The 25,599-nt window shown below is 49.9% G+C and overlaps 8 protein-coding genes across 8 annotated transcripts; 5 read left to right on the plus strand and 3 right to left on the minus strand.

The window, feature by feature from the left end:
* Positions 1-102: 102 nt before the first annotated feature.
* Positions 103-4,773, minus strand: Z518_09126 (uncharacterized protein; the record flags this gene model as incomplete). Its single annotated transcript, XM_013413082.1, has 1 exon — positions 103-4,773. The coding sequence occupies one exon, from the start codon at positions 4,771-4,773 to the stop codon at positions 103-105; it is 4,671 nt and encodes a 1,556-aa protein (XP_013268536.1).
* Positions 4,774-7,976: 3,203 nt separating this feature from the next.
* On the plus strand, positions 7,977-8,841 carry Z518_09127 (uncharacterized protein; the record flags this gene model as incomplete). The annotated part of the gene is made up of 2 exons (XM_013413083.1): positions 7,977-8,396; positions 8,461-8,841. 2 exons carry the CDS (start codon positions 7,977-7,979, stop codon positions 8,839-8,841), a joined length of 801 nt encoding a protein of 266 aa, XP_013268537.1.
* Positions 8,842-9,794: 953 nt separating this feature from the next.
* Positions 9,795-11,118, plus strand: Z518_09128 (uncharacterized protein; the record flags this gene model as incomplete). Its single annotated transcript, XM_013413084.1, has 6 exons — positions 9,795-9,843; positions 9,902-10,060; positions 10,103-10,237; positions 10,478-10,616; positions 10,666-10,709; positions 10,787-11,118. The coding sequence occupies 6 exons, from the start codon at positions 9,795-9,797 to the stop codon at positions 11,116-11,118; spliced, it is 858 nt and encodes a 285-aa protein (XP_013268538.1).
* A 42-nt stretch (positions 11,119-11,160) lies between these two features.
* Positions 11,161-11,610, plus strand: Z518_09129 (uncharacterized protein; the record flags this gene model as incomplete). The annotated part of the gene is made up of 2 exons (XM_013413085.1): positions 11,161-11,460; positions 11,500-11,610. The coding sequence occupies 2 exons, from the start codon at positions 11,161-11,163 to the stop codon at positions 11,608-11,610; spliced, it is 411 nt and encodes a 136-aa protein (XP_013268539.1).
* An 817-nt stretch (positions 11,611-12,427) lies between these two features.
* Positions 12,428-17,103, plus strand: Z518_09130 (uncharacterized protein; the record flags this gene model as incomplete). Its single annotated transcript, XM_013413086.1, has 6 exons — positions 12,428-12,772; positions 12,801-12,999; positions 13,327-14,172; positions 14,222-14,312; positions 14,365-15,196; positions 15,349-17,103. The coding sequence occupies 6 exons, from the start codon at positions 12,428-12,430 to the stop codon at positions 17,101-17,103; spliced, it is 4,068 nt and encodes a 1,355-aa protein (XP_013268540.1).
* Positions 17,104-18,120: 1,017 nt separating this feature from the next.
* Z518_09131 (uncharacterized protein) lies at positions 18,121-18,972 on the minus strand (the record flags this gene model as incomplete). The annotated part of the gene is made up of 3 exons (XM_013413087.1): positions 18,121-18,451; positions 18,507-18,845; positions 18,941-18,972. 3 exons carry the CDS (start codon positions 18,970-18,972, stop codon positions 18,121-18,123), a joined length of 702 nt encoding a protein of 233 aa, XP_013268541.1.
* A 704-nt stretch (positions 18,973-19,676) lies between these two features.
* Z518_09132 (uncharacterized protein) lies at positions 19,677-21,283 on the minus strand (the record flags this gene model as incomplete). Its single annotated transcript, XM_013413088.1, has 4 exons — positions 19,677-20,386; positions 20,436-20,545; positions 20,608-20,990; positions 21,065-21,283. The coding sequence occupies 4 exons, from the start codon at positions 21,281-21,283 to the stop codon at positions 19,677-19,679; spliced, it is 1,422 nt and encodes a 473-aa protein (XP_013268542.1).
* Positions 21,284-23,467: 2,184 nt separating this feature from the next.
* Z518_09133 (uncharacterized protein) lies at positions 23,468-25,359 on the plus strand (the record flags this gene model as incomplete). Its single annotated transcript, XM_013413089.1, has 2 exons — positions 23,468-24,265; positions 24,319-25,359. 2 exons carry the CDS (start codon positions 23,468-23,470, stop codon positions 25,357-25,359), a joined length of 1,839 nt encoding a protein of 612 aa, XP_013268543.1.
* Positions 25,360-25,599: the final 240 nt, after the last annotated feature.

Genomic DNA, 25,599 nt, shown 5'->3' on the forward strand with positions numbered 1-25,599 from the left:
AGGCTAGGTCATCTCCTCTGAGCCCAAAGTGTTTCGGGTTACAGAGGGGGTCATGGGAGTAGAGAACTCTACCAGAGGAAAATTCATCATTATTTTCTCCAGCTATACACAAGCCGAACAGACCATCTGGGGTGATCCATCCCCAACACGTCCCTCCCCCAGGCATTTCTGATGGTATAAGTGCCGACAAGAAAAGACCACAATCGGTCCAGGGTTCTCTCCCACTGGCGCTGCTCCACTCGAGCCATCATCTTCAAGTGGCTCGTGCGAGCTTGCGCCTATGGTGGCTTTCCCCTTACCTCTCGTGCCATCATCTTCCTCTATCGGCTCAACGTACTGAACACGACGCTGACGGGCGAGTCTAGCTTCTTCCCTCTTTTGCCACTCTTCCCACACTTTATCTCCGATCCCGGGCCCCCATACGCGACGTCGGCAGGCTTCGCATACTTGCCCTCGAGGCCTCCAACCTCGTTGTCTAAGAGCCGTCACTTCATCAAGGTGGACAAACACATCCTTGTCTAGCATTGCATTTGACAGGGAAAGAAGTGACTCCTCATATGTGTATGCCGAAAATATGGAAGCAATTACGTTGCGTAGTTCGGTCAACGAAGGACTAGCTTCAGCAGCATGCGTGAGAAACGCTCGTAAGATGCGGAGGAATGCCATGTCCTGGCCACCAGAGCCTTCCCGCATCGATGTGGTACTAGCCAATAGAGCAGAAAATACTTGTTGGATGGTATATCGCAAGGATGTGGTAATCTCGACCTGTGATTCATTTCCGGGTTCATTGGCAGAGGTTGATGACCCCAGGGAGATCTCTCGGGCAATTGACACGACGCAGAGAATGAGATCGAGCCACAGTGTCTCTTCAAAGGATAAAGCCCGAGTTGCACTGGCCGACCTTCTTGGTGATTTGGAGACTGTGGTTGATTTGGGGCCATTCTTCATCTGTCCTTGACATAACCAAATGCCCACTCTTGCGTACTTATCTACCGATTCAAGCACCGGTTCGCGGGGACATTTGACAGACGCGTCATTGGAGTGCATTGGAATCTCCGCGTTCAACCCCTTCAAGGTCGATCCGAGGAAGGAAAGATGTTTGGTCAACCGATCCATGGCCTCCTTGACTTGTCCTTGACGGACTTGCAAGATCACAATGGCGTCGATTATCCCACTGTCTTCCATTGTCGGCAAGACTTCCCCAAGTCGTAAGTCGCTTTCTTTCACATTTTCGACATAGTCTCTCACATGGGAGGGGTTGAATTGACATAAGAGTCGAACATAAGATTCCATAATCTGGTGGTCATAGTTGCCTCCGGGATGATGATCGTCTTCGGGTTCTAGCAGTGTTTTGAGGTACTCATACTGACCAAATTCGTCATCTCTCAACACCTGTAAGAATATATGATGCATATCTGGGGCAACTGTGTCAATTGTGCTTGCAGTCCTCTGAATGTCCAGGCCCACAAGGCCCGAGGCATGTTCTTGTACGGTTTTTCTGACCTCAGTCTTCTGTTGGCTGATGAGAGGTGATTCTGGACGGAGACATTCAATAATTGAAGAAAACACGCCTTCTTGATCTTCATCGTCAAGGAAATACGTGTCTATCATCTCGGGATAGTGGTTTTCCTGTTTAAAGACGGACTTGAGAACCCGGTAGAACTTTGCTTCTCGGAGCGCAGGGACAAAGTCGAGTATGTTGGGTGGCTGATAGATGGATAACAGGTATTCGATACTCAACTGGGCGTCTTCCCGCATTTCGTTGTCGGGGTATCGGCAGAGACGGCGAAAAATTTCCTGCAAGATTGAACCCGAAAGGACCATATATTGAGGATATTTAGCCAGATTTCTCGCAATGAACATGTCTAGATAGATTGTGTCTTCCGGGTCAAAACCGGATGACATGACTTCCAGCATGACGCGCACAATGTATTGACGCGTGTAGGTTCGCGTCATCGTTTGGGTCGTTCCTGGGATGTTAAGAGGGTCGTCGTCGCTCGCGTTGAGAAAATTGTCCTCGAATGCCTCATTCAAGGCTGAGATGAAGCTGGCGGGGTCAAAATGTAGGATTCGAGAAAGTCCTTCAAATGAGCCTGCTGATTTCGTGTTCCCACTTGCAGGAGCGTCCTTGTTCGACTTTTCATTTGACGGTGAAGTGCCGGAAAAGAGAAAATCATAGATTTGACCCTTTGCTGGAATGGAATCGTCGTCATCCATAGGCTTTCCAGTCGGATATATTCGGCTCGTCAGGATGAATGACATGTACGGAAACATCTTTTGCGCAATGCTAAATTTATCGGAGATGTTGGCAATCTGCTGCGGGGTTGGCTCCTCATTATCAGCAAGGTCAAGAAGCAGCGTCAACGGTGCCGTAAAGTCGCGTAGCGCCATCGTCCAGACATAAATGTAGGCATCATACAAGTTGTATCGCTTGCATAAAGTCGTTACTTGATCGATATCCATGGTAGAAGTGTCCAACATGCAGATGATTTCTTCAAGTGTTGATGGAGCGTGAGTCATGGCAAAATGATTGATCAAGGTCTTCAAAGCCGGCGGAGGTAGAGAGACTATCCTTTGGTCCAAGATATATGGTTCAAGGACATCCACAAACAAAGGGCCATTTTCGTGATCATCGTACCAGGCGAACACTTCCTCAAACAGAAAATCTTGATCTTCCATTACGAGACAAGCCTGGATACAAGCATCTGCTAGTTCGACCATTTGTGGCTTCTCAATCGGTTCGTTGCCTGCTTGTTGATTTTTTCCAAATGCATATTTCAGAGAAGCGCTCATCATTTCAAACAGTTTCTCTCGAACAAGGCCGGCTCGAATGCTGTCATCTTCTGGTAGACCAATGGTGGCCTTTTCGCCTTCTCCTTTGTAATATTTGGTGGCTAGTCGAATAGCGCCGATAAAATCGCCGACGTTGATCAACGCCAAAAGACGATCGGCCCAGTTTGTCAACGCGCCTGTCCAGATGTCGTTGAAACTAAGCAGGAACAACCTGCCTTTATAGGCTCGAAAACTCATATGAAATGCGTCGGCGACTATACCATGCATGGAGGTGTCTTCTTCATCAAGCTGCTCGATAATTGCGCGCAGTTGCTGGGAATAAAGATCTGCATGGTAGATATTCTTCTTCAACAGGTCAAAAGAATCAGTCACATGCATCGTAAGGTCTTCAATGATGAGAAGCTGTTGAGTAATGGTCAAAACAGCCAGGACCGACTTGTTCAGCCATTGAACTGCAACGATCGCCTCCTCTGCCTGGTACCGACTTCGCGCTAGAAATTGCAACTCCGGAGGCTTGTCTTTCTCGGCTTCATCTTCGACCTGCGCTTCATGCACTTCCAAGACAGTGAGGATGTTTGACCAGGCATAGACAAGCTTGGTCTTGGAAACTTCTGAATCGTGTGACTTCAGCTTGATGGCCGGGAACCAAGCCAGTGCTGCGGTCATGGCACTATGCGCCGCAACCTCCTTTGGTCGAGCAGCCTTATGCTGTGTCTGTGCCACCGGGGTCGTTGAGACTATGACCAGGAGATACGGCGTCAACATTGCCACCAGTCCCATGCCATCAGTCCGCTGCTCTATGTTGCCTAATGGTAAGGGCGAAAAGGCAAGAACAGAGCTTTTCTTCAATGGCTTCGTCGAGCGTGAAACGACTTCCGGGTATCTGCCTAGAATTCGAGTGGTGCGGACAACACGACCGACAGCGCCCATCCCTCGAGTAGCCAGATGAGAGAATGCCATGCCTTTGTCATCAGCCGAGACGAGGGCGGTATGGCGGTAACCAAGAAATCCGACATGAAGAACGGCGCTACCAACAATGTGCCCATCTCCATGTCTGGCTTGAGGTTGAGAGTTATCAACGGGCTGAATGTGCAGAAATGGCCGCGTAGGTCTAGGCAACTCCCATGTGAAGACATGGCCGGTTGCATGTCCCACGGCCATGGTAGTGTGGTCGGCAGAAATGGCGAGCGAGGTTACGGCACCACTTTCTGCCGCTTTCGTGCCACTGCCGACGATAGCCTTGTGGGTTTGTTGGTGGTCAAACACCAGCACCACCCCTTTGGACGTCCCCACGGCCAGGTGATCCGCGACAGCCAGACATGTTGGACTTCCAAAATTCCTTCTCCCAATTTCTGAAAAAACTTGAGCAGTGATCTTTTTGAACTTGTTCCACCTTATGACGTCCCACGGACTGGTGAATTCATCCGGCTCTGATGGGGTCTGTAGTCCCAGGCTGGCAACGGAGGAGTGACGAGAATGGCCCACAAGGTATGCCGGCGAGCTTGATCGTAGAGGAGAAAATTGCGCGCTTGATAGACGGGATTGAAATCGGGCATCAAAGGGTCGGTGGACGGTGGAAGGACTCCCTCTGCGAGCTGGACCGCGGAGGGACTCGGTTTCACTCCGAGGGGACGAGAGAACGGAGTCCTGGACAGAGGGCGTATCATCTGGTATCGACGCAGAATCATCCAAGCTATGGGCATTCTCTTCTCGATTCAGGGACACAGCATTGCTGACTCCATTGGTTCCCGGGAGGAGAGATTCTGTTTCACTCCCAATCAAGTCATTGTCATCCTGTTCAGCATTCAGTGCACCCGAGATGTCTGCGACCGTAGCTTCTGAATGTTTTTGCGGGGATGATACTATCTCAAGCACATCTCTATCATTCTCGTTGGCAAACTCTTGTTCGAAATCGTCTCTTCGCCCATCTTCACTCCCATCGCGAAGAAAGTTCTCGCCCTCATCCGGGGTCGAGTTCATCGAGGTATCTTGGACGCGATCATTGCTTCTTAAACCCTCAACATACCCGATGAGAAGCGCCGATGGAATTGTGATGTGCGGCTTGTTGGTGGGGTGTATTGGGTGTGGTAGGCTGGTAATTGTTCAGATGGTGATGGTAGCGGTTGTGGAGCAGCGAAGTTACGCAGGGTGGCTATGGGAAAATTACAGGGAATATGAGGCAAGGGTGCAGAGCAAGAAACAGGTAGCACGGGATTGATGACCCGTTCTGAGTCCAGCACAAGGCGAGGATGTGTTGATATTTGAACGAATTTCGTGCACTGAGTTGCCTGGCTTGCAGTAGCAACTCGACCGGCACTGCTGCATAAAAACGGCCTATGCAATCATGTGACTCCAGATGTGGAATAAATTTTTTCCGAGCCGAGACGGCGTACCTAGGTTAGGGTACGTCGTTCAAATTCCCGATATGAACCATAAATCCTCTGGCCTCCCTCCTCTAAAGCTTGTCAACGCTGCTGGCGTACAAGAAAACAATGTTATCACCACTTCCTTGTGCACCGTGAAGCAGAGCAGGTCTCCAATGCATGATCAGGCACAAACCTACGTACGGAAATCAGCTAAGAGGCGACCATTTACTCTCTGCCGGATGTTGACCGATATTGATCTGTTCAAACTAAGCCCCTCCGGCTACCCAGATGTCAGGCGGCAGCATTAATCCCGCAATCAGTACAAGTCAATGACCCAGGCGAGATTGATAGTCTCGGCGATATCAGTCGGCTCAGCACTTCAGAGTGTATCTCATCCACTGTCTACGACTCAGAAGCCTTTAACGTCGCCCGATCTCTCCGCTCGAGCTCCCTTCGAAGTAGTCTAGTGGGAAGACATTCGCCATGGCGACGGAATCGTCCAAACTCTTAAGGACACCTGATGATCTGATTGCATACTCTACTCAATGCCGAACTTATAGCCGGTCCGCGCAAGACATCCATTTCCAACAAACCAGAGTTCGGTCTGTGTGGATCCGGTCCCGTGTTTTGCAGCCTTGGAGAGAAGCCTCATGAGGAGTCAGAGAGGCGACATGTCTTCACAAGGCCCCCTCTCCGCAAATCGACTGTGACAATGAGGTGTGTAATTTTTGGGATATCAGAAGGCAGTCATGGCAAATGCGATACGGGGACTGGCATGCATTAAGCTCTGACATTGTCCATTCATCACTGGCGCGAGACTTCATGCGAGACGAAAGATGAAGGAAAATTCCAAACATGCTGAGAGAGACGCACTCAAATTGACTTAATCGGGACGGAATTTGAGATTTGACTTTCGGATTGGGACGGACTTTGCAATATCAGGCGCTCTCTGGGGAGAGCGCGCACACCACAATCTTATTGGTACTCGCTTGACGGGCCCTGATTGGGCTTCATGAGTAAGTCAGTGTGGGTACTACCCACACGTGTCTGGCGCGTTACTACCTTCCATCCATCACGAAACACCACTTTCTTGTTCAATTGAACTGGGATCTTTTCTATCATGCTCTCCTACGGCTATTATGGCTGGCTATACTGAAGACGACATAGAAGACACACCGCAAGGTGTCCTACATGGCCAGTCTTTCAAGGCCGCGTTCCGGATCCATGGCATACCACGCACTACTCTTCGACGACGGTCTCTTGGAGCGCAGCCAGCTAATGCAGCCCACGAAACCAACAGAGACTCTCAGCAGTGCAAGAAGAAGCTCTTGTTACATGGATTCTGCGACAAGAGGGCCCTGAATATATTCCAACACACGCTCAAATCCGTTCCATCGCGTTGAAGATCCCCAGATCGCAAAGCGACCACCGTCCACTTGGAAAGAGGCGGTCTACTGCCTTCGTACAACGCCACCCATCGATCAAAACCAAGCTTGGCCGTCGAACCGACTGGCAGCGAGTTAATGCAACGAGCCCAGCGAATATCAAGCTTTTCGACCTCTACGAGACCATGAACTGGATCCCTCCAAGCCGACGGTTTAACGCCGATGAGGGGGGAATTGTGAAGGGCCAGGGCGTCGACGGCTTGGTTGTCGGTAGCTCGCAGGTTTGGCCAGACCAGGTGCCTATTAAAACGAATCTTTCACGGTCTTGGACCTCTTTTCAGCCACTGGGGTCGCCCTCAGCCCGCTCGTTATCTTCAAGGCGAAAAGTATTCAAAGACCGAATTCTCAGAAAAGCACCCTACCTGGCAAGTAGCCTTCTCAGAAAATGGCTAGACAAGTAACGATATAGCTCTTAAGTGGCCAGAAAAAAAAAAAATCTTCTTGCTCGAGATAGAACCTCAAGATCTATCCCAGCCACGGTTGTTAATCGTCGACGGCCACGGTTCTCATACTACCGACGAATTTATGACAGAATGCCTTCTCAACAATGTCTATTTGCTCTTCTTACCGGCGCATACTTCCCATGTCACACAGCCTTTGGATTTAGGTTACTTTTCGAGCTTAAAGGCAACATATCGACGTTTATGTGGCTCTGACCGATGAAACTAAGCTTGTCAAGGCAAGATTCCTCGAATTTATGCAGAAGCTCATGAAATTGCTTTTTGCAAGGCGAACATTTAGTCTGGATAAAAAGCAACTGGTCTATATCCGAAGAACCGGTTAAAAGCGCTGTCAAACGGCCGGATAGTGGCCCAGAACGCCAAGATCCGATTGAAAGATTCGTGAGCCTTGCGGAAGTGGCTCTACAACGTAACCAAACGCCGGAACAGCGTACAGTTCGAGAGGGCAGTTGTATAGTAGTAGCAGAAGAAGAGGAGGATGAGAGTGAGGAGGAACCTGCACAGTGCCAGTCAACGAGGGCAAAACGGCCCTCGCAACGTATCTAGATCAAGATCTACACTCGGAAGAAGACGACGAGTAGAATTGTATTTGCCCTGTATTTTTAGCTTGCCAATTGACGGAGTTGCGGTGTTGAAAGCTCTTTGTGCAGTTGGCGTGATGGACGGTGGCCGTTACTGCCTGCAGTACACTGATTTAATTCTCCGGTTGAGGCCGCCTAGCACCTTGGCATTTTGAGTCTTGCGGATGGAACGCCTAATCTGACGGTCGTATTGGATTACCTATTTATTGTCAGTAGACATGTGAACCTGGATGTTCATGCTCGCGTGGAACGCTTTTCCTATACGTTTGGTTCTTAAAAGACCGTGACTTGTGCCCGATCCTGCGAGAGCGTGTTGGTCATTCTCTAAATATGGCACCCCAGCCTTCAATCGTCATCGTTCCTGGTTCTTTTTCCTTTGCTTCAATGTATTATGGCTTGGTCAACAAGATCCAAGAACATGGCTACGAAGTATTCGTGAACAACCTGCCATCAGCCAGCCGCAATCCACCCGAAGAACCGGCCAGTATGAACGATGATGCCGTCTTCTTCCGAGGCATTATTGAGAATCTTGCAAATCAAGGCAAAGATGTTCTCGTGATGACGCACTCGTACGGAGGATTGGTAGGGACAGAAGCAGTCAAGGGAGTCGGCAAGGCTGAGAGGCAGGCAAAAGGACACGATGGAGGGGTCGTCCGACTTGTATACCTGACTTCCTCCGTGCTAGCAGAAGGGGCCTCAACAAAGACTGAACGTGGAGATCCTCCGCCCGAATTGGTAGAAATGGGCAAGGTATGTGCTCTGTATGCCCCGTATTCTTGCAACATATCAAATGAGTTTTCGTTTTTTCGTACAGGACGGCTTCATGAAGATTGTGGGCGTAGAGGCTGTCGCCCAAGGAACATTTCCGGACCTGGAGCTCGACAAGGCCGTTGAAATTGTGAAAATGATGCCCAAACATTCAGCGCTCAGTTTCGAAGGGCAGTTGACCTACCCGGCTTACAAATACATTCCGGCTTCATATATTTTCTGCGAGAACGACTTTATCATTCCCCCAGATAAACAACGAGAGTATATCGAACGGATCAAAAGAGAGAGTGGAAAGGATGTTGATGTTCACACACTGAGTACGGGGCACGGTCCTAACGTTACAGCTCCGGGGGTTCTGGCAAATGTCATTGTCGATATAGCAGCTAAATCTTCCGCGCAAGCAGCTTGCAATATTGAACAAGGCTAAATATGACTTGCTTCCTAGCATTTGTTGTTGAGGAACAAATAAAAATTGAACGCTGGGTTCTTGATTGATATAGCCTCGATCCTACGTACTAGGTCAGAGTGGCAAGCTAAAATGTAAAATAATTACCTCGAAGACATCGTTGAGCATCTATCCTTATCATTTCACGCTCATTCCGTCCCTCTTGATCCCCAGTTTCCCTTCCAACGCCGTCAACCCTTCAAGCCGCTTGACGGTGTTATACCCAATTCATGGGCCACCCCCCCCTTTTTCGGACTAGATGACCATCTTCGCATCATATCCGTCGTCGTAAGCGAGGTATTCTTTCATTGAGAGAGCGCTCTGACTGGATTCGGTCAGAGGGTGGCGTAGAGCCTATCCGTATATCTATCCAAGGAGAGTACGTCATCGTTGTTGCCTGTCAATAGTGATACAGCCGAGTGAGCGAGTGCTGCAAAATAACCCAGTCATTCGTGAACGATAGGTCACAGGATGTACGCGGGCATCAAACTCGGCACCAAATTAAAGGGGCACCAGCTTCGGATATTATGTAAGATTCCAAGATTTTGTTAGTGCTGGCCATAAATTGCAGAAAGAACTTGCCATAGAAGAATCCGTTGACCTTGTCGTTGCTCACCTTGTCGCCGCCTTCTTGATATAGAAAGTCTTGGTCTTGCAAGCCTCAATTTGCTCCAATGTCGTCCATCCAACCCCCGTGTCTCTCTGGATGGGTCCATAAACTGGATCCGATCAGGGGGTCTGGCAGACAAAGGCGGCATTTCTACCATCCCTGGATGGTCCGTAGACTGGATCCGATGAGCTGTACGGGATTTCAGCCAATGAGAGCAAAGGATTTGGGAATTGTCGGATTATAGATTTTCCGGATTCAGGACTAACAGGACTACTAGTCCTGCCATCACCAGAGTTCCTATGATCTTCTTAAGTGTTCGGGCACAATGGCTGTTCCCAACGCGGAGCGGTCACTCGCGACACTTCGTATCGCCGGTAACTGGCAACTTTTATCTACAGTCGAAAAGATTTATCTGCTAACACCGTGATGCAGGCTGCCCAGGATCGGTGGCAGACCGCCGCTACGCGATGAAGGATATCGCAGCAGGTTATTCACATGATCCCGTGCATGTCACAATAGGGGACTGGATGTCGGAAGGGAACATGACAACCCTTGCAGCCCAGAAGTCAATGGTACCGCTACGATTGCAGGGTTGAGATGGTTCAAAAACGGGATAGCTAATCATTCTATTAGGGGCTGGTGGTACCTACGAGCCGTCATTTCTCGAAGCGCTTGAGCCTGCCATTTCAGATATTGCGCGCTACAAATTCCGCGTCGCCGTCAATGCCGGCGTAACCAACACAAAAGCGCTATATGATGCGGTCGTCGGTATGGTCCAAAAGAACAGGTTGGATCCAAATGTAGCTTGAATCTCCGGCGATGAAGTTTCCCCTGCGGTTCAAGGGGCGCTGACATCGGGTTCGTCGGCTTTGGGAACCTTATTACAGGTGAAGCACCGCACGGCTGGAAGTCCAAGCCCATTTACGCCCAAGCCGCAACAGCGTTGGACAGAGGGGCAGATATCGTCGTCTGCGGGCGAGTGTTCGACGCATCGATGGTGATCGGCAGTGCATACTGGTTCCACCCCCTGGGAGCGGTCTGACCTGGAGAAACTCGCCAACGCCCTCGTCGCGGATCGTCTCATCGAGTACTCGATGTACGTCACGGGTGGCAACTATAGCGGCTTCAAGAGCCTCGAGAGCAAGAGGTTGGGGGTGGAACGCTTTAGGTTGGCCAATCGCCGAAATTGCATACAGTGGTGAAATTGTGGTCACGAAGACAAAGAAGCTTGGCCGGCGAAGTGAGCGCGGGCACTCGTACATCCCCACTAGTCTACGAGATTCAGGGGGGCCTAGTACTTCAACTCCAACGTTACAGCCATCTTAAACGGGATTCACTTCGAACAGTTGGACACCGATCGGGTTTTGGTCACGGGCGTCAAGGCCGATCTCCCTCCTCCAACGACGAAAGTCGGTATTACGGCGCACGGCGGCTATCAAGTTGAGGTCCACTGGTTCATGGTCGGCTTGGACATCAATGCCATAGCACGAATGCTAGAAGCACAGATCCGCAATGAGCTCGCTCTACACAGGAGTAAGTTCCTCCAAACTAGAGTTCACGAAGAACGGCAGCTCGCCAGAGAACCCGACAAATCAGAACAGCGCAACGGTCGATGTCAGGGTCTCCGTCCCATCGTCGCCAGCCGCTGACATAGCTCCAGCTATCTTCCTCCAAGCATGCATCGATCCATCATGGAGATCCACCCAGGTGCACAGCCGCATATGGACTTCCGTCAAGGTTTTCCGAAGGAGGTGTTCGAGTACTGGGTAGCACTGCTCCCTCAATCGGTGACCTCTCATAAAGTTCATCTTCACGCAGGGAGTGAGCTGGACATCCCTCCCCCATCGGGGATGAAGGTCTACCCTAAAGACCCACCTTCACAGGCCGTGACAAGCAATCCAATCGACATGGCGCAATTGGGCGGCACTGTGAGAGGTCCACAAGGATGGATCGTTCATGCTCGCAGCGGGGACAAAGCTAGCGATGCTAATGTTGGTTTCTGGGTTCGGCATGCTGACGAATGGGATTAGTTGAGGAGCCTTTTGAGCATCGAGAAGATCAAAGAGTTACTGGCCGAGGAGTATAAGGAAGGCAAACGCATTGTGAGTGGTTCTCCGGAGACATGGGCGAAGAGATGTTAGATAACTAACGACTGCTGCAGGATCGGTTTGAGCTCTCTAATGCACTCGCCGTGCATTTCATGCTGATTACTTTCAGGCGAGTAGCTACCGAATTTAAAGATAGGTCATAATAAAGTCCTGGTCTAGGATAATGTATTACCTTTACCGGGATGTCAAGCTTTCGCCGAGTACGTTTCACTAAAATGGTTCGGGGAAAAGAACTAATTGGCGAGCAGAGTCATGTGTGGCGGCTGCGACGGCAGCGGCATACATGAATGTCGGTCATCCCGCCTGAGGATGTGGCTAAGGTGTCGCCGGCTGCTGGTGTGGTGCAGATTCCAAGTGCTCACCGAGCAGCCTTAAATTCGTGTGCTAATGATCGCTGAAGCCATTTACGGCGATATTCACGCGTGATTCTTTCGTCACTTAAGCGCGGCTAATTGTTTTACGAGAATATGAACGATGTCAACCTTTTCAATGCTCCGGACATGGCGGACCGTCTCTTCATCGGCCGCATCGTAGAAATCCAGCAGATAGAGGGGATTCTCAGACTCTTCTCCTCAGAAAGTACTCGTGTTAGAGGGGATTGGTGAGACCCATCAGTGTGTTGGGCGGATGTGATTAGGGCCTTGGCACGCTAAAGGCCTCCAACAAAACGGCCTGTTTTTACGTACATTTTAGTTAGTTCCTCAACACACCTTTCACAGGTGGACGCCTCCGTAAAGGCAGACGGTATGATCGACCGACCAACCCCCTCCAATGTGTTGCAGTTCTTAAGTATGCTTCCGTCAGCCCCAATCGACACATTCATCATCCTCCTCTCTGATAGTTCTCCGTCATGAGGGACGAGGTCATCATCACACAAATCAAGGAGTCGCTGGCAAAAGACAGCCGCGATGTTGCCGATCTCTGGAACGATGCCCTCCGCAAGTACAAGGGCATCACGGGCGTAGACCTCTCACCCAACTTCACAAGTGTCGACGCGATGATCGCGTTCGGCACCAACCAGATGAACAACTTCCACCAATTCCGCCACAATCAGAAGAAGGTCGATAAGCTGCGTGGCCTGTTCATAGCCAATTTAGGGTACATCCAGCAAGGCGCGCAGCAACTTATCGCTGCTGCCACGCCGGCTTTCCCACCGGCAGCGGCGATTGGGACAGCGTTGACCTATATGCTCAGCGTTTGTAGCCATCTAACGGAGAAGATAGGCTTGCAAACAAGTGTCGGCAGACTATGATGTGATCACGGCGTTCTTTGAGGATATGAATGCTTTCCTCCAGCGCATTACCATCCTCGAATCGCGGTTGCCCAAGTATCCAGCTTACCGCAACTGCCTGATGGATGTCTTCACTTCCGTCTTGGAGATGTGTGGCTTTGCTACTAAGTATATTGAGCTGGGTCGTTTTAGTGCGTGTTTCATTCTCCAAACGCGGATACCACCTGCAGGTAAATCATTCCCTAACCTTTACACAGAAAAATAGATCTTGAATATGATTCGGGGTGAGGACAGCGATCTTGGAGGAGCCCGGAAGAAAATGGATACATCGTTGTCCCGCCTCCATTCGGCCACCGAGTACGCGATCCTTGGTAACACCGAAGAGCTGCAACGGATGAACTCCGACCTTCAGCAGAATCAGAATATGCAGACCAAGTTACTGGAGACAGTCCTCGAGAGTCAGGATAGCGTCCATAGCGACCTGAAGAATATCTAGAAACTTCTGATGACATTGGAAGAGCGTCGACGACAGGATCCATCCACGCAGGGGAGTGGTAAAGCTGCTGGCCAGAATAAGCGTCCAACCTCGAACCGGGTCCGCAGCTTCTTTGGCGACACCATGAACCCGGCACACGAATACAATAGCATTAAAGACAACTTTATTGACGAGACATGTACCTGGATCTTTGACGAGCCGATTTGGGATCCCTGGCTTGTCCAAGGGAAAGGCAAAGCTGCACCGCGGATTCTCACCATCGAGGGACCACCTGGTGCCGGGAAAAGTTATCTTGCGGTGTCCGCTTATGATCAACTTATTAAGTTGGCAGACAGCAACACTTGTGTTACGAAATTCTACTTCCGCGAGAGTCCTAAGGATCTCGGCCAATTTTGCAACGCCATCAATTGGGTTGTCATCCAAATTGCGGAGCAAAATGCTGTTTTGTGTGAGAAGATCAATATCGAAATTGGGCGGGAAGACCTGGATTTGGATACGTGGGTTTGGGAGGATATCTGGACTGACCTTGTTAAGCCCTTGTTCAGCGGCTCGTCTCAGGCTCGGCTGCAGATTGTCTGGGACGGCCTAGACGAATTGCAGGGCGAAGAACGAGAAAAGTTATTGCAATTCTTCTCGGAATTTAAAGATACGACAGATCTAAACATTACTTTCCTATGCACGACCAGACCCGATTTAAGCCTACAGTTGAAGAAGATCGGCTCCGAATCCATTGCTGTCACGAAAGAAAAGCAGCTCTCTGATATGAAGTTGCTAATTTGGAGCCACCTGAACAACGACAGCGGGCTCCGCAAGTTTAGCAGATACGTGAAGCAGAGAATATCCAGCACGATTGAGGAGAAAGCGGACGGTAAGCGAGCTTGTCGCAAGTGAAGGTGGCTCGTATTAATATCCATTAGGGATGCTCTATGTCGAGCATATACTCCGCCAATTGAGCATCCTTGGGCGGGAGCACCTCGTCCTCAAGCAAACTGGACCAGCTTCCAGAAAGTTTGCAGGGGCTATACGATTCTATGCTCGAGGACCTGCAGCATCATGTCAGATCTAATGAGCTGCGAGCAATGAAAAGTCTCCTATGGTGGCTCGCGTTCTCATACCAACCTCTTTCGCTCGATGAATGCCTCGCTCTACTCGAGCTGACCCCGGGAAACTCCTTTGACCTCGAACGAGAACTCCAGGGGAGACAACTGGCAAGATTTCTGAAGATCGGAGACCCTGAGGAACGTGTGGGAGCCGCCTCGCCCCAGCCGTCAATGCCGTTGACACTGATCAAGAACAATCCCGACGCAGCTTACCATGACGGCGACTTGCCGCTAAAATTCCAGGAACGGGCCATGAGAGACTTCTTCCGCCATGGACAGTCCGGAGATTCAGGATTGAGAACATCGGCGGCAGAAGCGCACCGTGAGATATTTGTCATTTGTTCAAAGATCCTTTGCGACCCAGCGATTAACGTCCCTCATGGGTTACGCAAGTATGCTGCTGAGAAGTGGGCGGTGCACCTCAGCGAGACCAGGATGGCCCAAGGTTCAGAAACCGACAGGATTACAGGCGTAGAAGCTCTGGGGGCTATTATGACAAACGAGGCTAATGCTGCAATGAGGCTCGAATCTCTTGGAGTGGATTATGATAAAATCAACAAGAACTTTCCCAAATTTCCTTTGCTTAGCCATGTGGCTAGCTTTGCACAGATGGCAGATTCTCTGGACGACAAAGTGACTGCATCTACGTCGGTCTGGGTGAAGAGTGTGGTATCAGACGAGATGGCAGCTTTTGTGCCTCTCGCGAAAGGCCACCTTGAAAACTGGCTCCAGACTGCGGACCTGAAATCTGCCCTGCGCTCATACAAATTTGCCCGAAGCGCCATCAAATTGGTCCGTACATCCGTTTCATTTTCTCGTCGGTTGGATTGAGGTCATTTGCAGGATGACAACTATCGTCGCGGATAAATTCATCGTCCACGCTCTTACACTTCCAAGCTTCTATTGAATATCTTCTTTGGAAATTGACTAACGATGGCTTGCAGACAGGGCATCGGAATCCCATAGTTCAAGGGGAGGAGGACGATACGGACTCTTCTAGCGTCGAAGACGATGAAGGTGAAATGTCGTGGTACAGAGAGGAGGAAATTATTGCCATCTCCCAGTCTTTCGAAAACATTGTCAGAGGAAGCAACACACCCTGGGCGGTCGCTTTGCTGCTTGAGCACTCGCGACATCATGACGCAGCACTCTCTTACGCACAAGATGCACTTAGTGAATGCAAAGAACCCATCAGACACTTTCAAATTTTGGACTTGGTGGCTAACATCTACCTCCGCAAAAAAGACTACAACGCGGCAAATAAGGCTATCAACGATGCTTTGTCTAACAGAGAGGTATCTCCCAAGCTCCTCCGTAACGGTCTTGTGACACGTGCAAAGACAGAAGTAGCCCTTGGGAAGGTTGATGACGCCATGGCATCGTACGCAGAGGCAAGATACTCTGACCAAGAACCGATGCCGGGCGATATCCTCCAAGCCGAGTTCAAGTTATACGTTGACAAACACGCCGACGCCAAGTTGATCGGGCTGGTCAAAGAGTGGAAGAAAACCGAGAGACTTGACTGGATGACCTGGAGATACGAAGAGGATTATGAAAGGGACATTTATCACCCCCAATTTCAAAGAGCTGCGGGTAAAGCAGGAGAACATCAATTTCTGGTTGAGGCATACGAGGAAGCCATCACCCTTCTTGATCGTCTTAACGCGGCCCCACCGATCCGGTTTCAACTTGCTCTGGTACACCGGTACATCCGTGGTGACATCGATGCGGCCAAAGCTCTTATGGATGAGAATCTTGACGCCAGTTCGACTGGGGAACCATACAGGTTTACAAATGAGGATCCAGCGATGACACTGGTCCGTACGGTCATCCTCATGACCGATCTCATCTATGAACAATTTCGCTCCACTGGAGATCCCGTGAGGAAGATGCAGCTGTTCGCAGAGATAAAGGGCCTGACCAACAGAAATCTGGCACAGTCGATTTCAACTCTGAAATCAAGCCTAGTGCATCACACAATCACCGTTGCGAAGATGGCTCGCAAGATGGGGCCAGCACAGGATTTCCAGGCTGCGTTGGAGAACGCATTCAGTGTTTGTTATGAATCACTTACGGACGACGTGGAATGGAATGACTGGCTCAACCTGACGAATCTTTCCGCGGTTCTCTCTAATATGAGTGGTCTCGATAGGGAAGCTCGCATCTTGGTCTCCGCGCAGTTCTCGCGGCTCGCTCTTGCTGTTACTGGCGGCCAAGAAGAGAGTGAAAAGGACTACAATGGCACGGACGAAGAGTCTGAAGAGGATGACGATAACAGTAATGACGTGGACTCGCTGTCAGAAGAGGATGGTGATATCAACGACTGGGACCCGCTACCAGACGACGAGGGAGACCTCGTCGAGGTTTTGTGTTTGTGCAGCGGCGAATGCGATCCTATTGTCTCATGGCGCGCTTGGAAGGGCAGGCCGATGTACCGATGCGGCAATACCATTCTCTGCGAGCCTTGCTACCAGAAGCGACAAGCGTACAACAAAGGTGCTCACTGTGAAATTGGTCGCACGTATTGTGGTCGCGATCACCAGTATATCAAGGGTCCGATTGAGGGGTGGAAGGGAATCAAGAATGGGGTTATGAAGATAGATAACCAGGAGCCAGTGAAGTTTAAGGATTGGTTAGAGGACTTGAAGAATAATAAATGGAAAGAAGCTTGGGAAAGATTTTGGATGGTCGAGGGTTGAGTTTTTTGCTTTATTCCATGGCCTTACCAGTTCGTCCATACGCCAGTCGCCATTCGGGCCCCCTTTCTCTCCGGGGCCTGGTGCAGTAGCGGGGCGGAGGTTTGCTGTCTAGTCACGTGACATATTGCTTGGCATTATCACGTGAGGCCGTTAGCTTGGCATATTGCAACTTGCACCGAGCCAGCCTCCCGGTCGGGCCACCCCAAACACGCCAAAAAACTTGCTTTTTTGGATCTGAATATCTCAACCACAACGCAATGGAATCTTGAGAGACTTGGGATGTGGCTCTCATTAGGTGTAATGAAATGATACTTCGACGCCAATACAAAAGTTATGCAAAGAACGTCCCAAAAATTCGCGCATCATCATTATGGGGGGGCAGCCGATTTTTACCCAGGGGGGCCCCTAATGATGGACTGTCCAGTGCTGGATTCCGGGCAGGTGGCCCGGCTGGGTTCAAGACTACGCCGAGGACGTTGCCTAGAGCAACAAAATTCCCTACCAAAAAAGAAAGGCCCCCTCCTATAGTCCATCTCTGACGAACTCATAGATGAGGCGCCACAACCAGTGAAAGTTTTCGGTCATACAAGTTCAACTGAAGGAGAGTTTGAATCAGTGACCTCCCAGTGATTACTCAGTTTGACATCAACAATCACTGGCTGGAGCATTACGTTTACCCATCGGGCACCTAGAAAGCTCAGTGGAGTCTAGGCCGGACAACCCTCTTACCTACACCTATGATCAAACACTAGTGAGGCCCCTCAATTCTATCAGTTCGACTGCAACCCGGGTGTTTTACCACTCGGTTACGTCCTTGATAGGTCAACCACGATTTGGTGTCAATTTTGAAGCAGTTTCTGGCAGAATAAGGTATAAACCTTAATTTTTCAGGTTGTGGCTTGGCGTTGTGTGGCGACGCCAAGACGGTCCTGTTATGAATCACGTGATAAAATGACTTGGCATTGGATCGTGAGGACGGGGACACTCTCCCTTGCCATCGTCATGAGAGTCCTCCCTTTACAGCGCCAGCCTCGATATACCACCGCCATCGGATCCAGTCCGTGGACCATATGGCCAGGTGGGACTGGGGACCAGTGGTCTCGTTCTTTCGGCAGCGTGTACGGCGCCGGCCTCGATATCGAGATGGTCCATTGATCGGATCCCATGAAAGGCCACCGTCATCGGATCCAATCCGTGGACCATGTGGCCGAGTAGGACCGGGGGCAAGTGGTCTCGTTCCTTCGGCAGCGTGTACGGCGCCGCCTCCCCAGCCTGATCGGATCCAGTCCATGGCCCATCTAGAGATAGGGCAGACGATATCGTCGCTGTAGGGGCCATCCCGCACCATCTAATCGTTTGGAGAAGGTGCGTACGGGCTTCATTCGTTCAACAACATCCCTAACGCATTCCCAGCAGGGATATCGCACAGATGGAAGCCCAAAACAGAGCCATACGGGGTTGTCGTTTGGCCCCCCCGGCCATAGACTAGTGCCTCTTCGTCTTTATCCTGTCTGGCATTAATTCTAGTGAGCCGTTTGTGCATCAAGTTAAGTGCTTTCAACGCTCGATAAGCTGTAGACACACAGACATTGACGTGAAACTCCTCGCAAAGAAAATCACAGCATTCGTTTAAACGCGCGGTCGGCCATTCCTCAATAAATTCGCGAAGGCCTTGCATTCCAGCATCACGAATAGCCTCAGGTCGGCCTTGAGCAGGATAGAACTCGTCGAAGCCAACGATTCTATCGACCAATTGGTGTTTAGCCTTGGTACGTAACTCGAGGATACTCTGTGTTGGTGCTTGTCGAGTTCGGACTACGGTAGCTAGCCCACCTACCTGGAATCCACTTGGCTACTTCCTCTCTTCATAATAGTTGATTGGATCGCCAAAGTAGCGGAATATCTGCTGTGTGATCGTTTATTATTGACCATTCTCGGCGGTTGCTGAGGGGCGTCCTTGAACAGAGTATGCAGTCTCTCGCAATCTGCCGTTTTTATGCGGGTTCAATCTACTAGAGGCAGCGCTGAAGTTCGTGTACGTGTACACGAAAGAGCGCTCGAAGCCGGTGTATGAACATGATTTGCAGCACCAAAGTACCGTGCTCCACGAGAATGCGACCTGCAGAAGGGCCCATGATGGCGTGTGTAACACAAAGCACTTGGAGACCAGAAAGTGGGTGGCGAGGATGCCTTGGAAGGAATAATGACGGGAGGGGGATGCTGTAGCAGTTCCAGAGATTTGGGAGGAGAATCTTACTATGGGGACTGATGGGAGTTTTGTAAGCACAGCTACCCAGTCCGACACCAAGATCAATCACACGCTTTGCGAACCAGAAAATGATCTTGTCTATCTACCGGGCCACGAACCCCTTCCCACGATGACGCTGCTCCGAGGCGGCTCTCGTGCAAAAATGGAGCCGTGAAAGGTAAGGGAGACGCGAGTGATGTTGGAGGTAACACCAACGATGAAGTCGTTGCGTCCCCGTCCATAGAGGCCGGCCCAGTCTGTGGCAGCATGATTCTGAGACCTAATTTCCTCACATACAAAGTTGTATCAAGTCGCCAGTGTCAAGTTAGTCAACTCTGTTCTCCTCTGGCATAAGACTCTCCGGAGTGTGTCGCGCTAGTGCGTTAGAATCGATCCATCGCATCTCATCACAGCCCTTTGTTTCCTGTAGGTAATCATCGATCTCCTTCATGCATTCCCGGAACAGAGTCTCCTTCATCGGATCAGCATCTTTCGTCGCTTTGTTGTCCTTTCCTTTGAGCCTGTTAAACAGGAATGTGTTGAAGTCAGACGTGTCACTCGGGTACAGGATTTCGCGTAGCTTAAGTACGCACGTGAGAAACTCCATATCTTCGCGATATGGGCGTTCAAAGTAATCAGTTACCCACTCCATAAAGTCTTCCCGACGCTTGAACCAATTTCCCTTAGCATTTACAATATCCATCGGAGTTTTCTTGTTGTCGAGCATCACAACAGCCAGAGGCTTGGCCCGAAAAGCGGCCTCATTGAGAAAATTGAACGTTGCTATCCAGATTATGACTGCAAAGAATGATTCCATATCGTGGCCCAAGGTTCGTCGAGGGATTTGCTTGTCATTTAGGAGAACTGGCGCCATGAAGGCAGGAGTACCGCTTTCAAAAGCTCTGTTAGATGATGCTCCGTGAGCGTTAAAGCATAAGTTCCAGTCAATTAGTGTGCCGCACCGATCCTCACACGTAAGGCCACCGGTGAGTACACAACCTTCTATGAGAACTAAGATGTTCTCAATGGAGATATCTATTTAATTGATTAGCACTTGGCACACAAACATTCATACAGTGCTCACCGCCGTGGATGAAACCAAACTTTGGAAGTTTGTAAGCCTCATAATATGTGATCATGGCATCGCGTATGATTCGCATGAGTGATTTCGGGCCGCGAGTGCGCATGTTGTCCCTGCATGACGAATATAAGTCCAATCCTCTTCTTTTTCGACTGTCGGATCCCTTCCACGGCACCTCGGATTTGCTATGAACCATGTAAGAAAGTCCACCAGAAATTGAATGTTCGTCGCGAAATAGAGAGGTTCGGAGTACACGGCGCAGCCGTGATCAGCGTAGCAGACATAGGCACGAGGTCGTATAAACATGATCCCATAGAGGTGACGGCGGAAAGGTTGATGGTGGAAAACACTCCAGGCACCACGCAGCCACTGCGAGAATTTCTTGGTGACCGCTTCTTGGCTTCGTGTATGCTCGAACAGAAGATCGACATCCGCCCATGTAGGAGAGTCTTCACCAACGTGGAGGACGAAGTCGGGTTTAGAAGGCACCTCCTTACCCTTGTTAGCATCAGGTAGAGTCTTCGTACCGCCATAAAATAGCTTGAGGTCACAAAGAGTCTGGTCACTAAGTCAGCGGAGGACTGAGAGACGTATGAAAGTGCACCTAGAATAGCGCACCCAGAATAACGAACCTCGTCGGAAAGCAACTGGCGCAGTCGACCCCAGAACAGTTGCTTTTCCCAATTACCTTTGCCAACCTTCCGCACGGAATTGACAGCTAGCTCCTGTTGAGGTTTTGCACCGAAATCAGAAAGATATGTCGAACGGAATATGTCCCATGGAATATTCTCCCTCATTACTCCAAGAGCTTCAGCTGCAATTTCTGCTTTCATGTCAGTAGCGTATACCATGGTCCCTTGGTTATCATGCTGGCATGAGAGGCCATGCGCTCAGTGATGGGTGTCGTGTTGAATAATGGGCTAACATTTTCAGCATCCTTACCTTGTGGCGAGGGTTTCCTCTTGCGGGCTTTCTTCGCGGTGCTGGAGGGTTCGTGAGCTGATGCTCTTCGCCTTTTTGGTACCCGAGTTCACGACGCTGCCGGTGTCGGTCGAGTCGATAGCTTTCCCTTTTGCCGTTCGGGGCCGGAGATGCCTGCGTTCATCATCCATCGAAAGAGCAGCCTGTTCTAGAGCGGATTAGTGGTACCTGGACACGAGAGAAACACTTGCTTATAGGTCGAATTGTCATCGAAGAACGGTTGCTGTTGCCAAGAGTGTGATTAAAGAATTTTGGCTTGCAGTTGCGAGATTAGAAAACGCGTATCACTCTGAATTTGCAAAGTGTTTATATTCCCGTCAAAGCGGAGGAAGGCAGCCAGAACTCACAGAAAGGCCTATTTTCACATGGCGGCTGTTATTCTGTACGCCGGGTGCAATACCCCCCAGAACGCCACCACCACCCCGTAAAGGACTAAAACTTTTGCTGGATCGCGTGCAGACATACAAAGCTAGTAAACATACGCCTTTTCAGCTTTCAAATCGCTCGAATACGCCTGCATAATGGCGGTAAAATAAGTGCTATTCTGACGTAGTGATCCACCTTTTGAAAGTGGTACGTCGTACCTTTAGTGCACGAAACGCTACTTTTCCCAACTACTTCTTTTACCCTCTAACGGCGTAGAATAACTCGAAGTTTTAGGGTTGATCCGATTTCAGAGGATATGTAGTAGCTATGTTAAGAGTTACAGTATTCTCAGAACACTCATTGCTGAGATTTTGGCGATTCAAAGTTGCGAAAATAGTGTACAGAATAACAAAAGGTGGTGTACAGACCCCTTTTCACATCATACGGCGGATGAGGCTAGCACGTGGTCTGTGAGGCATAACACAGCCCATCCTGGAAGCGAATAGAATCAAAATTTACTAAGCCTCAGCAAGGAGAAACGCGCTTCGCCTCGGTGTAAGCTTTGGAACCGACCTCTACTCGTCGAATTCTTGGGGACGCCAAGATTTACCGAGACCCGCGTGATTGGCCAATCACGGGGGTTTATGGCTTGGCATTATCACGTGATTGTGCGACTGGACACCGTCGCAATTTATCCTAATGCTCTGCGTTAGGTGGGATACCTAATCGGGAATACCGAGTGATTACTCGTGAGTCCTTTAGTAGACACTACTCGAGTATTCGGAACGCCGTGCCTCAATATAGGAGTAATAATAGAGTTCTTGCCCATTCGATTTCTGTAACCTATCTGGCCACGGGAAGAGCAACGATGCCTGAGATGCTGGGACACGCTCTGGTTTTCTGATCGTGGTGGAAAACTTTGGGGATGGTCTGCCGCCCGTCGTTCGACGTGGGACCCGCGAGAATCCACTTTGGATTGGCTTCCTGATAAGCAAGCCGAGTCCACAGCTATACCGTAGTTCGGGCGCATATAATTACGACATTTCATTCGCCCGTCGCCAAGGCCTTCCATGTTACCACTTCGTCATTCCTATCGTCAAACATCACCCACATCCAGAACGCGCCTCTAGCACAATCCGGAATCTATGATTGAGAGTCGACAATCTACAAGGAAAGCAAGGTCAAGGACATTTACCGGATGTCTTACTTGCCGGTCTCGGAAGGTCAAATGCGACCTTTCCAAGCCATCTTGCAACAATTGTGTTCGACTGAGTCTTCAGTGCCAAGGATATCAGATTCAGCTGCAGTGGCTGCCTCTTTGGGAACCAGACCATCCTGATGGCAGTGTAACCAGAGAATCTCCATGCCAGGATCATGACGGACGTCGCGCGCGAACAGAAATATTTTCGGGTGCGTCTATCTGGTTATTGGACTTTTGACTCTTGCCCATAATAATGCTAAGCGGATGAATAGCCCGGTCGAGGTCTGAATTTTCGAAAGATCTAGTTCACCAACTTTCATCGGCTGGATCAACGCTGGAGATTGAAGAGCTCCTGAAACAACTCGACGAACAGGTTCTTGATTCCAGAGGCGACACGGCGGATGTGAAAAATTGGCATGTAGCACGGGGTCCATTTGCAGTCTTCCCACTCGAAAGCGAGGGAAGATTGAATGGTTCAGAGCCCCCTATGTCTTCTCCGACCACCTCATACTCACCAAAGTTTGATCTTTCATGGGGAGGAACTCACAGAACGGCATTTCCTTTGACTCTTTCAAACGGCTCCAGCGAGAACCAAACGTATTTGCTCAGCTCTCCTGCCAAAGATGGAGGTATGTCTTTCCTGCATGCGGATGGTGCTTCCATTGTCGGGGACGATCAGACCATTCACGAAACCTGTGAAGCTCTCTATACTGAAGATGGTTTAGGAGCAGAATTGTCGACAATTGGCCAAACATGTGGTCAAACGAAAGCCCGACAATCACAGTCCCCCTCCAACTTCAGCTACGGCCACCCCTCAGCATGCTCTTTACCAAATGGGTCCCCCTACTTGCCTTCCAACGTACGATTCTTATTGTCGCATTACACTGGTCACGTCATTGATTCACTCTCACCACTGCCTCAAATCAAGGCACCATGGCGAGGTATACATTTGCCATGCGCTTTAATCGCATATGGGGAATTGGACATTGTTAGGCAGTCATGTTTCAGCAGAGTGTCCCTTTTGTACAGCCTCCTTTCTCTGACTTGCTATCATCTGGGCTCCCTTCACGAAACGACATCCTTGAGTTTCAGTACCATCGATGATGTCGTGCCGCCGCAAGAGAAAGGTTCGAATGCGCATTACTGGAAAAGTCAAGCTCAGAAATTCAGAGGCATCGCTCGGACTGCATTTCGCAAATCACTGCGATCGATACCAACCAGGTCGGCAGATAAAGTAAAATATAAAGAGCTTTTTGTGAGCGCGATGAGTCTGATATGCGCCGGTGTATGTCTTACCCCATGCCGGCAGTTGAACATGTTTTACTGACGCTGATGCAGATTATCAGTGGGGATGCATGGGATTCTCGGCTTTTCATTCTCCAATGCGAAGAAATTATCAATAAGATAGGCCGCACTAAACGACGTTTCTCTGATAAGGCTTTGCAACTTCACCGGATATTTTCATATATCAGAATCATCGCACAAACCACGTACTGTCAGACAAGAGATCAATATCTTGATGCCCTGGATAAAAACCAAGATAAGGATGCGATTACGGAAGAACTACTCGAACAAGTGAAGAATATTCCGGAACAAGAAAGTCTCCCGCATCTACGGTCCATTGGGCTCCCATCGAAGAATTCCCAATACCAGACAATGTCAGACCTTGGGTTGACCGGGCCAGCAGAAGAAGAAATATTTTTCGACCTCTATGCCATCCCTAGCTCGTTACTGACGCTCATTTCACGAACAAACCAGATGGTCGCAGAACTCGATGAGATAGGGACATGCCTACCTATCTTGCCGACGGCGCTAGTAGCAGATGCTGCAGAACTTGAAAAGGATATCTGCAAATGGAAGTTCCAAGGAACAAACAACACCAACACGACAGCCATAGCTCCGGGACCGTTTGACCTTGAAGCTAACCGCAATAGCAGCGGCGGTATTATCAGCGAGACTCAGAATCCCGAACAAGTCATGAGATCCAACATCGCAACCGCCATTCACCATGCTCTTTTGATATATTTCTTTCGTTTTCTGCGCTTTACCAACCCCGTCATTCTACAACACTACGTTGAAAGCGTGCTTAGCAACCTCGAAGGGCATCGAGACATCAAGGCCCAATTCTATCCCGGGGCCCGCATCGGGACGATTGTATGGCCCAGCTTCATTGCGGCTTGCGAAGCGCTGGGCGACAACTTGCGCCGCCGCGCCCTCGAATGCATGAGACATGCTGCATGGACGGGATTCAAGAATGCAGAGCCCGCCGAAATGGTCGCAAAAGAGGTCTGGAAAAGACGCGACGCTGGCGATGTGTATGTCTCGTGGGCCAATGTCCTGAGGGAATTGAGCCCTGGGACAATTTTGCTCCTAACCTGACGTGAAATGAGTTGAGCTTCAATGAGACGGAAAAGGGAAAAAAAATGGATCAACACAGATATATACTATTGAATCATAAATTTTATGTATTGTTATCGGGATTCAGCAGACAACTTCTTTAGACCATAAAGATGTCGGTGGCGCGACTGCTGTCGTTGGCACTGATCAGAAAGTGAATCGGCAACTATGAATCCCCCATTCTTGTAACCGGGGCCTGTTACGTCTGTTAGTTGAATTATA

This window comes from Rhinocladiella mackenziei, assembly GCF_000835555.1.
Source record: "Rhinocladiella mackenziei CBS 650.93 unplaced genomic scaffold supercont1.7, whole genome shotgun sequence".
In the NCBI taxonomy this organism is placed as follows: domain Eukaryota; kingdom Fungi; phylum Ascomycota; class Eurotiomycetes; order Chaetothyriales; family Herpotrichiellaceae; genus Rhinocladiella; species Rhinocladiella mackenziei.